The sequence below is a fragment of the Haliotis cracherodii genome, unplaced genomic scaffold (assembly GCF_022045235.1).
Source record: "Haliotis cracherodii isolate W230 unplaced genomic scaffold, xgHalCrac1.p SCAF_5, whole genome shotgun sequence".
Classification (NCBI taxonomy): domain Eukaryota; kingdom Metazoa; phylum Mollusca; class Gastropoda; order Lepetellida; family Haliotidae; genus Haliotis; species Haliotis cracherodii.
Window position 1 is genome coordinate 52,435,560 of NW_027266308.1, and position 12,710 is coordinate 52,448,269.

At 41.2% G+C, this 12,710-nt stretch overlaps 1 protein-coding gene across 1 annotated transcript in view; it reads left to right on the forward strand.

Annotated features, from left to right (window-relative positions):
* The window catches only part of LOC139442003 (uncharacterized), a 56,603-nt gene that overhangs the window by 2,704 nt on the left and 41,189 nt on the right, over positions 1-12,710 (forward strand). The window contains exons 4-10 of the mRNA XM_071222755.1: positions 661-1,338; positions 2,763-2,930; positions 4,060-4,148; positions 6,183-6,361; positions 6,777-8,144; positions 8,771-8,994; positions 9,740-10,665. Of these exons, the coding sequence (XP_071078856.1) occupies positions 661-1,338; positions 2,763-2,930; positions 4,060-4,148; positions 6,183-6,361; positions 6,777-8,144; positions 8,771-8,994; positions 9,740-10,665 (3,632 nt within the window). The remainder of the gene's footprint in view (positions 1-660; positions 1,339-2,762; positions 2,931-4,059; positions 4,149-6,182; positions 6,362-6,776; positions 8,145-8,770; positions 8,995-9,739; positions 10,666-12,710) is intronic.

The window sequence follows — 12,710 nt, forward strand, 5'->3', positions numbered from 1 at the left end:
TATTAATGATGCTTTTGTTCGTAAATGTTTAAATGAAACTTTTGACCATCCATATCATAATTTTCTATAGGCTATCTTGCCAAAGACCCGGGTTTGATTCCCGACATGGGTACAATATGTGAAGCCCACTCTGGTGTTCCCTGCCGTGATATTGCTGGAATAGTGCTAAAAGCGACGTAAAACTCACTCAGTCACTATAGACTATCTCAAGTTATTTCTTGTCTTTAGGAATGTATTGTAATCCTTAAGTCCAGCAAGCAAATCACAAAGACTATCTGGAAGGTTTTGTTTCATTGTCTATCATGTTTATATGATGGAATGAAATAGAGTAATTAATACATATACTGTAGGTGTGTGTGTGTGGGGGAAGAAGTTACAATGACAATAATCATATTGAAAAATCATCCCATTAACCTATTTTGAGTAGTATATTTTAATCTTTGTATGCCCCAAATCTTTAACTTCTAACATTAGGGTTAGGACAAGGAACCCTTGATTTTCATACTTAATTCTGAACATAGCTACGGTATGTGTCAAATTAAGCTTGTATTTTTGGCAGGTAGTTCTGAACACGGCCATGTTATTGTAAATCAAAATTCTATGCTGACCTGGGACATTGATGGCTGCTACATGAGCTTCACATGAAATGTTATGTTGCAGGACCTATATCTGTGCTTCAAGCACATCCACTCACCTCCACCAACCTCATCACAGAGAGCATCTCCTCTGTCCAAGGGCACTCTGACCCACATTCAGCATGTTCTCCTGACCTGGCCATCACAAGGGTTTGCCCTCATAACATCCCTCACGCCTCCTCAAACACATGAGAGACAAGAACATAAACAACAAAAACAACGGAGTAATGAAGAACGCAACAGCGAAAACCTGCAAGGTGTTTACCTCGACTGTATCAACAAACACCTCGACACCCTGTCTAAGTGTTCCAGCAAGGAAAGGACAAAATGTGAACAGATTTTTGTCCAGGTATACACCCTGCTGTCGTTTTACAACCCGGTACCGTTTTGGAATTACTCTCAGCTGCAGCAGTTGTTCACACGGTTGCTGCAGCTGTCTCATCAACATGACTGCAGCATCAGGAAGGACAAGATACTTTCTGTGTTGCTGGGAAGGGATTGCCCATATCTGATGGAGACATTTTGTAAGTTAGACCACGAACTGAGTCTGGCTTCAAAAGTCAAGCATGGTGGAACTGATCGTCTGACTGATAGTGAGAAGGATGTGATTCACTTGTTTCGAGGTCTCGACAGTGAAGAATGTTGGAGGAACCTCTTTTTGCTTTCCACTCAGAGACAGAGGCATTTCCTGCAGATGGTGTTGGTCAGTATCTTATAAGCTAAACATTCATTCTTATTCAACCTCTCCAGCTGTAGGTCATGTACTGTCTCAAATATAGAATCTCACCCCAGTGTCTTTTGATATTGATTTATCATCCAAACCTGGCTCCCTCAGGAGATATCGCTTGGGTGAGATCAAACGATATCTACGCTGTAGATATCGCTGCAATGAAATTGCATCACAATGCTTTGCAGACCATTGTGATATCATTGGTTACCATGATGTCACAATCAAATGACATCACTAATGGCTCTGCTACTGAAGCTGTTAGCAGTACTTTTTACACATAAGACACTGCTTATTACTGTCTGCAAACTGAAAAAGTTGGAAGAATGATGTTGGATGATAAATAAAATCTCACCCTTGTGTCTTTTGATATCAAATATATCAACACTCGTTGATAAAAGTGGAAAAAATCCTCGGCAAGCCTCAGAGTTTTTGCACTTTTATCAACTCGTGTTGATATATTTGATATCAAAAGACACTCTGGTGAGATTCTCTATATATCAACATCAGACGATAACAGAAGCTTGCCAAGGAGTTTTAAACATTATAGATAAGTTTTGATATATTTAATATCCGAAGACATTAGGCTAAGATTCTCTATTTGCTGCGGTATTATCAAAAATGTTTCTTGAGTGTAAACTGTACAGCTAACCAGTCTGAGTGAGAGAGATGAGTGATGTCATTTGATTGTGATGTCATGACGTCATTATAGTCTGAAAGGAATTGTGATGCAATTTCATTTCAGCGATATCTCCTGAGAGATGTCACTTGATCTCACACAAGTGATATCTTTTGTGGAAGCCAATTTGGATGGTGAATGTTCTTTTCTAGAATTGGGGGTATTGATGAATTTCAATTTCCGTTAATGAACTTCATTCAGTTCATACCCGTGAAGATCCGGGGTAATATAGATCTTCAGCAACCCATGCTTGTCGTTAATAGCAATTATGCTTGTCGTTAGAGGTGACTAACAGGATCGGGTTGTCAAGGTCGTTGACTCGGTTGATGCATGTCATCGTATCCCAATTGCATGGATCTATGCTCATGTTGTCAATCACTGGATTGTCTGGTCCCAACTCAATTATTTACAGACCACTGACATACAGATGGAATATTGCTGAGTGTGGCGTTAAACAACAAACAAACCAATCATTTTGTATTTTATTTTTATGAATTCTTCTTTACCTCTGATAAATTTATTGAGAAAAGTGTATTGATATTAATATCTGTATGAAATTCCTATGGTCCTTACTTTCACTAAAGAGGTAAACATTATAGCCCCGAATCACTTTAATGTTTCCTCCCGCATGCTGTGATATAACAGCAATACTGTTCAAAGGGGCCTCACTCACTCTGTAAACATGGTAAAGAAACTTAATATCCCCTTGCTTCTCTTTAAGGAAACCTCCCTTAGCTTGATACGATGCGGACAATTTGAAGAGCTTAAGGACTTACTGAGACCGACAGAGTTACACCCCCTTAAGCCAGTCGTCTTGCTGCTCGGCTGGTCACTGTGTACAACTTCAACAGTTGCCAGGAAACTGTTGGATGTTCTTTGGGATGAAAAGGTATTTACACAAAACAATGTTCTAGATAATTGTATGTGAACAAGGCATAGTGGGGAAAAACATATTTTGGCTATTAGTTGCTACTACAGTTAACATTTTTCATATACTAATTCCAGTTGAGAAGTTTTACATTTGCTGCAGACTTTCTTGAATATCAGCCTCAGAGAATGCCTAGATAGTCCATATGTGTTATTTTGACATGTTTGGGCATAATTGTGAAGATATTGAACTCCATATGGATTCAGTGTGAAGTAAGCAAATCGTCAGGAATTTCTTTCACTCATTAACAGCCTGAATGTCTCAAATGATGTTCAGTTCCAATATCCTGCCTTTCAGCATGTTTAGGGCTGGGGTGAGTCCAAATTTACTATGCCGGTACCTGTTCACCTATTACCCGCCCCTACCCGGGTACCTGCTGTAGGTCATAAGTTGGGAACAAAATGTTCAGTTTGGGAATTGTTTTACTGGAGCCTTGGCAAAAAGTGTTTAGATATAGTATAAAATGATCTGATTGTGTATGTTACACCATGATAACTCATAAAAGCACTTGATGTGGATCTAATTATTATAGGGTAACTTAGTATAAATGTTATACCATGATAACTACTTGAGTTGACTGAAACTCAAACATACTGTCTTTACTCAAACACATAAAAGTCAGAAGAAATGTGCCCATAGTCAGAAAGAATTGCTAACATTTATAGCGACGTGTACTAGTGTAACCATGGAATTATAATTATTGTCATTTAACCATATATCACATGACTAACCACGGGTCCAGGTAGTCTTGTGGGTACCCAGGACCCTAGTCAGGACCCACACGACCCTAGTACCCGAGTTACCCGTCCCAGCCCTACTGCCTGTTTAGATCTATGGAAATACTGTCACAATTAGGCGTACTTCTTCCTATTCCGTATTGTATCGGAAATCATCATTGGAAAGTTACAGAAAATGATACATTTTTTTCCGAAATTTAATGTTGTTTAGAATTACTGATCCTTATGATGATTGCCCCGGGTATTGATTCCATGTGTTTAGTTGCAACCCATGTTTGATTTTGACATTTTGTGGAATTCTGATTTTGGTTATCATATATTAGAACTCCATCAACTCATTGTTTATATTCCAGACACCGTGTCGGCATCCTGCCCTGGCTGCTGGCTGCCGCAAGTTGGCATACCAAATTGACCTCATTCAGTGGTGCCTTGATAGAACCAAGTAGGTGGAGCTGTTAACCGTCCCATACATACAGGATATTATATGAGTGTTCATGTCATACCATACTATGTTTGACCGCCTCCGTGGTCTAGTGGTAGAGCGTCTGCCCGGAGAGCGGAAGGTTCGGGGTTCGATCCCCGACCGCGTCATACCAAAAGACGTTAAAAGATGGTACTTGTTGTTACCCTGTCTGGCGCTCGGCATGAAGGGGCTAAAACAAGGACTGGTCGGCTCGGAGTCAGTATACTGTGTCTGAGTGGGGTATTCATGTTAAACTGTGGCATGGTATCTCAGTGTGCTAGCACTATAAATCAGCATCAGTCCGGACTAGTACAAGCAGCCACACAAACACACACACGTACATGCACGTCGCTATATAAGTGCAATAATCTTGGACGCGATGTTAAACCCCATTTCACCTCACCTCACCGTACTATGTTTACGACACAAGTCTTTTAATACTGGAATTTGGGCACGAATGTCGTAAACATAGTATGATGTGAAAAAAAAAATAATGTTCTATTTATTACTGAAGAAGATGTCTACATACAGAGATGAATTTTAGTGCAAGTCGCAACAGCAGCAGAACCACAATTTGTCAAATGGCGTCAACAATCTTCAGCTATGACGTGTCTAGTGTGACGTCATTCCAACCTCACGTCACAATAAGATTTGAATGATGTCAACAATCCCATCCGGATGACGACAACAATACACTGTTGTCTCGTGACGTGATATGACCCAAGGGCACGTATGATTTATATGAACCCTGATATGTGTGCCTTCGTAGGTTATAAGCCGTGATACACACTGCTGCGTGTATTGATAACAATATTTGAGGTTAGCTTGTGGTGTAAGCACAAATGTTGGTTACATGTCTGATGCAAAATTTATGAAACAACAAATTGTCAAGGTGTAGAGAAAGAATTGTAATTCATGCTTGTGTTTAGACAACTCAACAGGTTATATTTGATAGTCAAATGATGTGAATGATATTCTTGAGAATTGAAGAGTAAATATGTTTTTGATCATGGGAGATAATTTGTATGTATTGAGGTTTGATAATTACATAGAGACTGAAAACCCGCCGTGCTGGTTTGTGCAAATATTTGTGTTCATCCTGAAGTGATGTTATGGAAAGCCATCAGATGAGTATTGTGGCTGAGTAACATGTAATACAACTGTCAGTGAGGGTTTACATTTATTTAAATACTTTAGTTTATATACTTAATTATTATTTTGGGGTATGATGAGTCTTTGAGTATTTTTGATGCCCAGAAATAGGAAAGTGCTTTATTTGCAAGAAAAGACTCATTCTCGTGTAAATGAAGTGATTAGTAAGGATGAGATTGCTACTAACCAACTGACTTCACGAGTTGATCCTGGCAGTGGAATGACATATGAAGTTTTAACAGTTCTTATTTCTATGATTGTTGAGATGTTCAAAGATGGTACTTGTTGTTACCCTGCCTGGTGTTCAGCAATAAGGTTATAAAATAAGGACTGCTTGGTTCGGAGTCGGTATAATGTGAAACTGTGGCATGATATTCTGCGAACTAGCACTATAAAACCGTCTTTAAGTCCACACTATACCTGACAAACAACTACACACTCACATGCTTACACTTTACTACGTGAGTGAAAACATATTGAACATGCTGTTTAACCCCATTTGACCTTACCTGTGAATTTTGTGTCAGGTATTATTATTTAACAGTAAGAATTCTCACATATTTCAATGTTATTCTTGAAAAGTTTTCTAATGCTTTTTGTAAGAGGATTGGGTGGCCAGGCTTGCTGACTTGCTTTATGGATGTCCCCATATCCCAGTTTCCTAGATCGATGCTCATGAGGTCAGTCACTGGAATGTCTGGTCCAGACTCGATTATTTACAGACCGCCGCCATAAGCTTGAAAAATTGCTGAGTGTGGCGATAAACAACAGACAAACCCCCACCACCATCCCCCACCCCGCTCCCTCACCCCCTCAATTATAAGTACTCCCGAGCTGTGAATGAGCCGTGTGTGTTGTCAGACCCCTGCTGGAGTCGAGCGGTGTTGGTGTAACTAACCAGGAGAGAGCGACACATCTACTGCAGGGCCTGGAGGCCCACTCAGTGTTATTTGTCCTGCACCAGTCCACAACGCTTGCCTCCCTTGACCAGCAGGAGGTGCTCCAGCTGCTCCAGAACACGGCCAGGAGGCAGGACCCAGGTCAGTCCGGACTGGACATACACCATAACCCAGTGACATTTTAACTGGAACCGAAAACAACATTACTTGATATATGTATTTTGAAAGATAAGATCAAAATGACACCTATTCTGCTGATGTCATCTCATTTGACACCAGACAGAATGAGAGAGATAAGGATAAAAGAATCTGTGAGGACATCGAGATAAATTGTATTGTACAAAGTTGATAAAATGTCAGGTATTGACTGAATGTTTTCTCTTGTGTATCCTAAATTTGAAAATCAGTGTTTATGATAATGTTGCCATGGTGCTGCATGGCAGCCTTGATGGTTTTCGGCAGATCTAATTCTTGTCCAAACATTATGTAATGCTTTTGAACTTTTGGATAAATTGCGACAATGCTTGCAATTTCTATTACCTTCTATGTCCTTCAGAGTCCAATAAGAAACAAAAGAGTGTACGTTTCAACATTGCTGGACATGACCAGAATGGTGAGAGTGAAGCAGACGACGGACCAGATATCAGTATTGAACAGCAGCGAGATCTCTCTATTTATCGCAGTTTCTGTGCTATCAGGAACATCATGGATGCCATCGCCTTCTGTTCTGACAATGCAGATCTTGAATTAATGAACCCTATCTGTGTGAGGAAAGCCCCTCGGCCGCGGAGTCTCTCGAAATCCTTCACATGCGAAGTGAGTGTCAGCAGCAGTGAGGGAGAAGACAGCAGCAGCCAGTACCCTCAAAACATCAGCAGGTCTGTCTCGGCCAACTTCACCAGGTCTACCTCGGAAAACATCAGTCAGGTGATTGATAAGGACAGCTTTCAGGATCTGTATGATCAGTGTGTGACTCAGAAACTGATGGACACCCAGAACCACCTGAAGAAACTACATCCGTTAACATACAGGGTTGAAGTGCTGGAGGATATATTTTCTTTACTGTTTGCCACACATCGGGATGTCCAGGAATGTTCCAACACAGCTGATTTTGATAGTGATGAAGGAGGCGAGGATGGGAGCAAGAGGAACAGCCAGGAGAATATGTCCCTCAACACTTCACTCATTTCAGAGGAGGATACATCACCACTGGCCCTGAAGACGGATTTTTACTCAAGCCAGCCACCGCCACTAAGTAGTCAAAGTGTCCCTGCAAGTGGATCAGGTTATGATGAACCATTCCGGGAAGATCCCCCTGTACAAGTATCTCAGTCTGTCCACAAGAAAGTCCGAGTTCCTCAGGATCAGTTGGCTGAGGAGGTGAAGAAGTCAGCATCTGCTCTACTCAACTCAGACAACACCAAGATGACGATCAACTCCACTGGGAAAAGAGCTCATGGGGCTGGAGAGGAAATAGATAAATGTGAGGTTTTCAAGCTAGGATTTCTAGCAAATGAATATCTTGTACGGGACCTTCTTGCAATGCTGAAGGAGTCCCTTCTTAATATCAATGCTGTCAGATATAAACTGACTGGACAGAAGTCAGATTTAGGTAAAAAGTCGGAGCAGAAGGGAAACTCAGATACACTGCATGTTACTCCTGCCATGGAGGAGGCTCTTACACAGATTGTCAAGTCAAGTGTTGTTCCAGAAACATTACAGAAGAGGCTGACCAGACTCACCCAGTATATACATGAGGCGCAGTGGCGTTTCCAGCTGGTGTCACATGACCAGTTGCCCAAGCAACCAGGTCAGGTTCTTCAGAGGCCGGTGTTTGTTCCTGGAGATGATAACTTTGATGTATGCAGGTCAGATGGATGGAGAAAGGGAAGATCTAGAAGTCCAAACAAGGACAAGAGATCAGGTATTTGTATTAGCATTCTCAAGATGAGGGTTTCCACAGGTTAGAGAAGGTTAGCGAAATTCAAGATCAGGGTCCACTTGCACAAAGCGATCTAGCGCTAAGACTATCGTAAGCCTATGTAAGGGAGTATGGGAGTTCCAATCATCTTAGCACTAAGATCACTTTGTGCAAGCGGGCCCAGGTAATGTTTCAGCACTTCGATAACAGTCAATAAAAAATGGTATTTTCATAAAATTCAAGGAGTTTTATAATTTTAAATCGGTGAATACTTTTATTGCTCAAGTATTGGCTTTACTCTATGTCTTCTTTTGATTTTAAATATTGACCTCTGTTCATAAAGAAAGTAGATACTGATTGAATTTGAATTGTTTTCCATTTTGAATATTTCAAATCTGTAGGAACCCTTTAAACTCATATTAATGACTTGCCAAGTTGGATATTTTAAGCAGAGAGGCATACAATTGTATTCTATAATGGCAATGTTTGGATGGCTTTCATGACAGCTTCTACCTTGTTTACAGCAACTGATACATTACCAGCATACCACAGAAAGAAAGTATTATTTTGATCAATAGCCTACTTTCACAAACATTAGCAGTAAGTGACAAGATGTTTTTATTTTGAAGCATCACCGACGTTGAACGGAGAGAATGAGATGCAGGGTATCCCAGGTGATGATCGAGTCCGACATAGGCGATCGTCTGGTGTGTCTAGGGCAAGCTTTAGCACTCAGAGCAGGCTAGTGCAAGCAGGTCTGGAGATAATTCCACTGATGCTGTCAACACCAGACACCCTGCTGACTATGAGCTTATCAAAGGGAAACTTTGCACAGGCAGCCCAAGTCATCAAGGTGAGTTTTGGTTGGAAATGTTTGAAGTAAATCTGTGATGGAAAGAATTAATTTTAACTGTTGTTGTCTGAAGAACAGACACATCAACTGTAGTACTTAATAGATATGTCAACTAGACAACTGGGAGATTGTCCCACAATGTTAAACAACTCACTGTGAATTGTAAGTCTGGATGAGCTAACGGTTGAAGTCAATGCTGCACACTGAGGATGTCAAAGGGGTGTCTTATCCTATCTCACACTATGCATTTCTTCCTTTTTCTTTTGATATTTGGAAAACATGCTTGAAACAAGGTTTCCGTTTCTAAAAACGAATCAGCGAACACATCCTAGCATCACCATGGTCACCACCTAAATGGGTCACGCACTGAAACTCTTGTTTTCTTTAGACTACAGAACTGGATTCTGTTCTGCTGATCTTCCTTTTCATTATGAACACAAATGCTACAACAAAGCATTAAATAACTGTATTGATAAATTGTGTGCTAATAAAACAATACATGAAATTAGTCACATATATTTTGTCTCTGAGGAATATGCCTTAGATGCTTTATATAGCCTAGGAAAAACTTCAATATCAATATTTTAAACTTTTAGTAATCGTGCTTGAGAAAGTGTTTTCTTATCAAAATACTCTTTCACAATGGTGATTTCAGTTCAATTAGAGGTAGGTTATAGACTCCAGAGTGTCATTTTTTTAGTATCTTCTAGGGTCACAGTAGAAGAAATATTCATTCTGATTTCAGTTGTTTAAGCTTGAGAAGTCAGAAGCCGCAGAAGAGGTGTCATTTTCTGAGGCTTATCACAAAGCTGCAAACAAAGTGGCAACCCTAGAAAGTTCAACAAGGGAGAGAACTGGTGCTTCATCTAACCTAGGCAGACCTAGCATGAAGGCCTTGGCTAAAGTAGCAGCTGCAGGAGTTGCTTCAGCCTCGCTCTCAAATGTGACAGATGAGCTGTTGTCTGGCCAGATTATTCCCAGCTTGCCAAAGCCAAAGACCACCTCAAACATGCCTGAGAACATTATGAGATTATTCAAGGAAATTGATGTCAGTACTGCAATACTTTTAGACCTTGTGTGTACCTCATGTAGGACATGGGACTTGTGCAATAAACTCTTTGATATTATCAAGACTAAAGTAACCATTGACAATGAGATGAGTGAAGACATTGGCTGGAGGGACAGTGCTGGTCTGAGTACCTCGAGCAGAAAATCAAAGAGCGACGGTGGGCTGAAAGGGGCACTAACATTCCTTAGACAAGTGGAGAAATTAGTGCATAGTTTTGCAGATGATTCTAATATTGGGAAAATATTCACAGATGGTGGGCCAATGACATCGTCAAAGCCAAGCCTAGAGAGGCAAATGAGAACTGGAACTTGTCCTCTTGTATCTGAAAAAGTGAACACTTTTGTTAGTGTTGTTGAGGATGTTAGAAGATGGGTTGACAAAATTAATAGGGCCTTTGAAAATGTGAACAGGCGTGATAGTTTGCAGTTGCCAGAAACCTCACCTCAGGTGTCTCCCAAGGACTCATCACCCAAGTTCAAGGACTCATCACCTAAGGCCAAGGACACACCAAGGTCATCTCCAATACACAGTGCCTACAAGCAGTTTTGTACAGCACTAGAGAGATGTGCACCGAAAGGTGGCCTGGTGTACCTCCTCAAACGGTGAGATCTAGTTCCATTAGTGTCATCTCAGAGGTTGTATGTTTAATATTTGTGTGTGGTATGCTTGTCATCATTTTGTAGTTAAATATTTCGTAATTGTAAAATTGATTTTGAAGGTTAACTACACTTATGTGTGTCTGGTATGTGTATGTGTTACTTTCTGTTTGATGATTGAAACCACAAGAGACTGCCAGAAACACAACTCATTACCAGCATCATCTTCCCGAGGCAAGCGTGTCCACTAGCCTATATTAAAGTCTAGTGTCTACCCGAGGCAAGCGTGTCCACTAGCCTATATTAGTCTAGTTTCTACCCGAGGCAAGCGTGTCCACAATTCTATATCAAAGTCTAGTGTCTACCCAAGGCAAGCGTGTCCACAATTCTATATCAAAGTCTAGTGTCTACCCGAGGCAAACGTGTCTACTAGCCTATATCAAAGTCTAGTGTCTACCCGAGGCAAGCGTGTCCACTAACCTATATCAAAGTCTAGTTTCTACTCGAGGCAAGCGTGTCCACTAGCCGATATCAAAATCTAGTTTCTACCCGAGGCAAGCGTGTCCACTAGCCTATATCAAAGTCTAGTTTCTACCCGAGGCAAGCGTGTCCACTAGCCTATATCAAAGTCTAGTTTCTACCCGAGGCAAGCGTGTCCACTAGCCTATATCAAAGTCTAGTTTCTACCCGAGGCAAGCGTGTCCACTAGCCTATATCAAAGTCTAGTTTCTACCCGAGGCAAGCGTGTCCACTAGCCTATATCAAAGTCTAGTTTCTACCCAAGGCAAGCGTGTCCACTAGCCTATATCAAAGTCTAGTTTCTACCCAAGGCAAGCGTGTCCACTAGCCTATATCAAAGTCTAGCTTCTACCCAAGGCAAGCGTGTCCACTAGCCTATATCAAAGTCTAGTTTCTACCCAAGGCAAGCGTGTCCACTAGCCTATATCAAAGTCTAGTTTCTACCCAAGGCAAGCGTGTCCACTAGCCTATATCAAAGTCTAGTTTCTACCCGAGGCAAGCGTGTCCACTAGCCTATATCAAAGTCTAGTTTCCACCCGAGGCAAGCGTGTCCACTGGCCTATATCAAAGTCTAGTTTCTACCCAAGGCAAGCGTGTCCACTAGCCTATATCAAAGTCTAGTTTCTACCCGAGGCAAGCGTGTCCACTAGCCTATATCAAAGTCTAGTTTCTACCCGAGGCAAGCGTGTCCACTAGCCTATATCAAAGCCTACTTTCTACCCTTGCCAGATCAAGGCCACTTTTCTTAGCACGATCCAGGTGCCACATTACGTAGAGTTGTGCCCCTTGTAATGAAAATGAGATATCCAATCAGATTGTTGTTCTCAGATCTCGTATGATTCACAAAGATGGCGACTACCATAGGCGATGACCTAGTCGATCAGATAACGAAAACATTCCTGACTTCACCCCTGACACAAAACATAGGCTCTGTGGGTTTTAAATATGGAATATTTGTGTCAACAAAGACAAGCAGTGGTATATCACTTTCATACAAATGTGTACCAGTTGTGGATGTTGACTATGTGCAATAGTCTAATCATATTTAGCACAGGAAATAGGGCTTGATGTTGCGAGGGTGGAAACAAGTCTTTGATAAAAAAGACTGCTTGAAGCTCTTGCCTTGGGAAGGGCAGAATTGGTCCCAAATACTCAATGCTAATGGTAACAGCAATTTAATGGTGGATTAGATGGACGAAATGGCTGCAGTCAAGTGACATGATTGATACTCAGTTTCAGCCACAGGTCACCCTGCTTCATCTCTTTGGATGGAACTTTGTAGGCAGGCACAATACCATCTCTTTTCTATGACTATCATAGCGCTAAGTTTGCTTTGTGGATCAAATTGTCACAGGGGATTTACTTGACTCTGTTGTAACTGCTGTGCAGAATGTGTCCCTAAGGCTTGCCAGGAATCTATGATCGTGGGTTCATATTCTGGTTTACTCTGATCATGTTTCTAGTTTTGTCAGCAACATATCCGTGCTAGTGGATCTCAACAGGATGGTAGACATCTAAAACCTGCATCACTT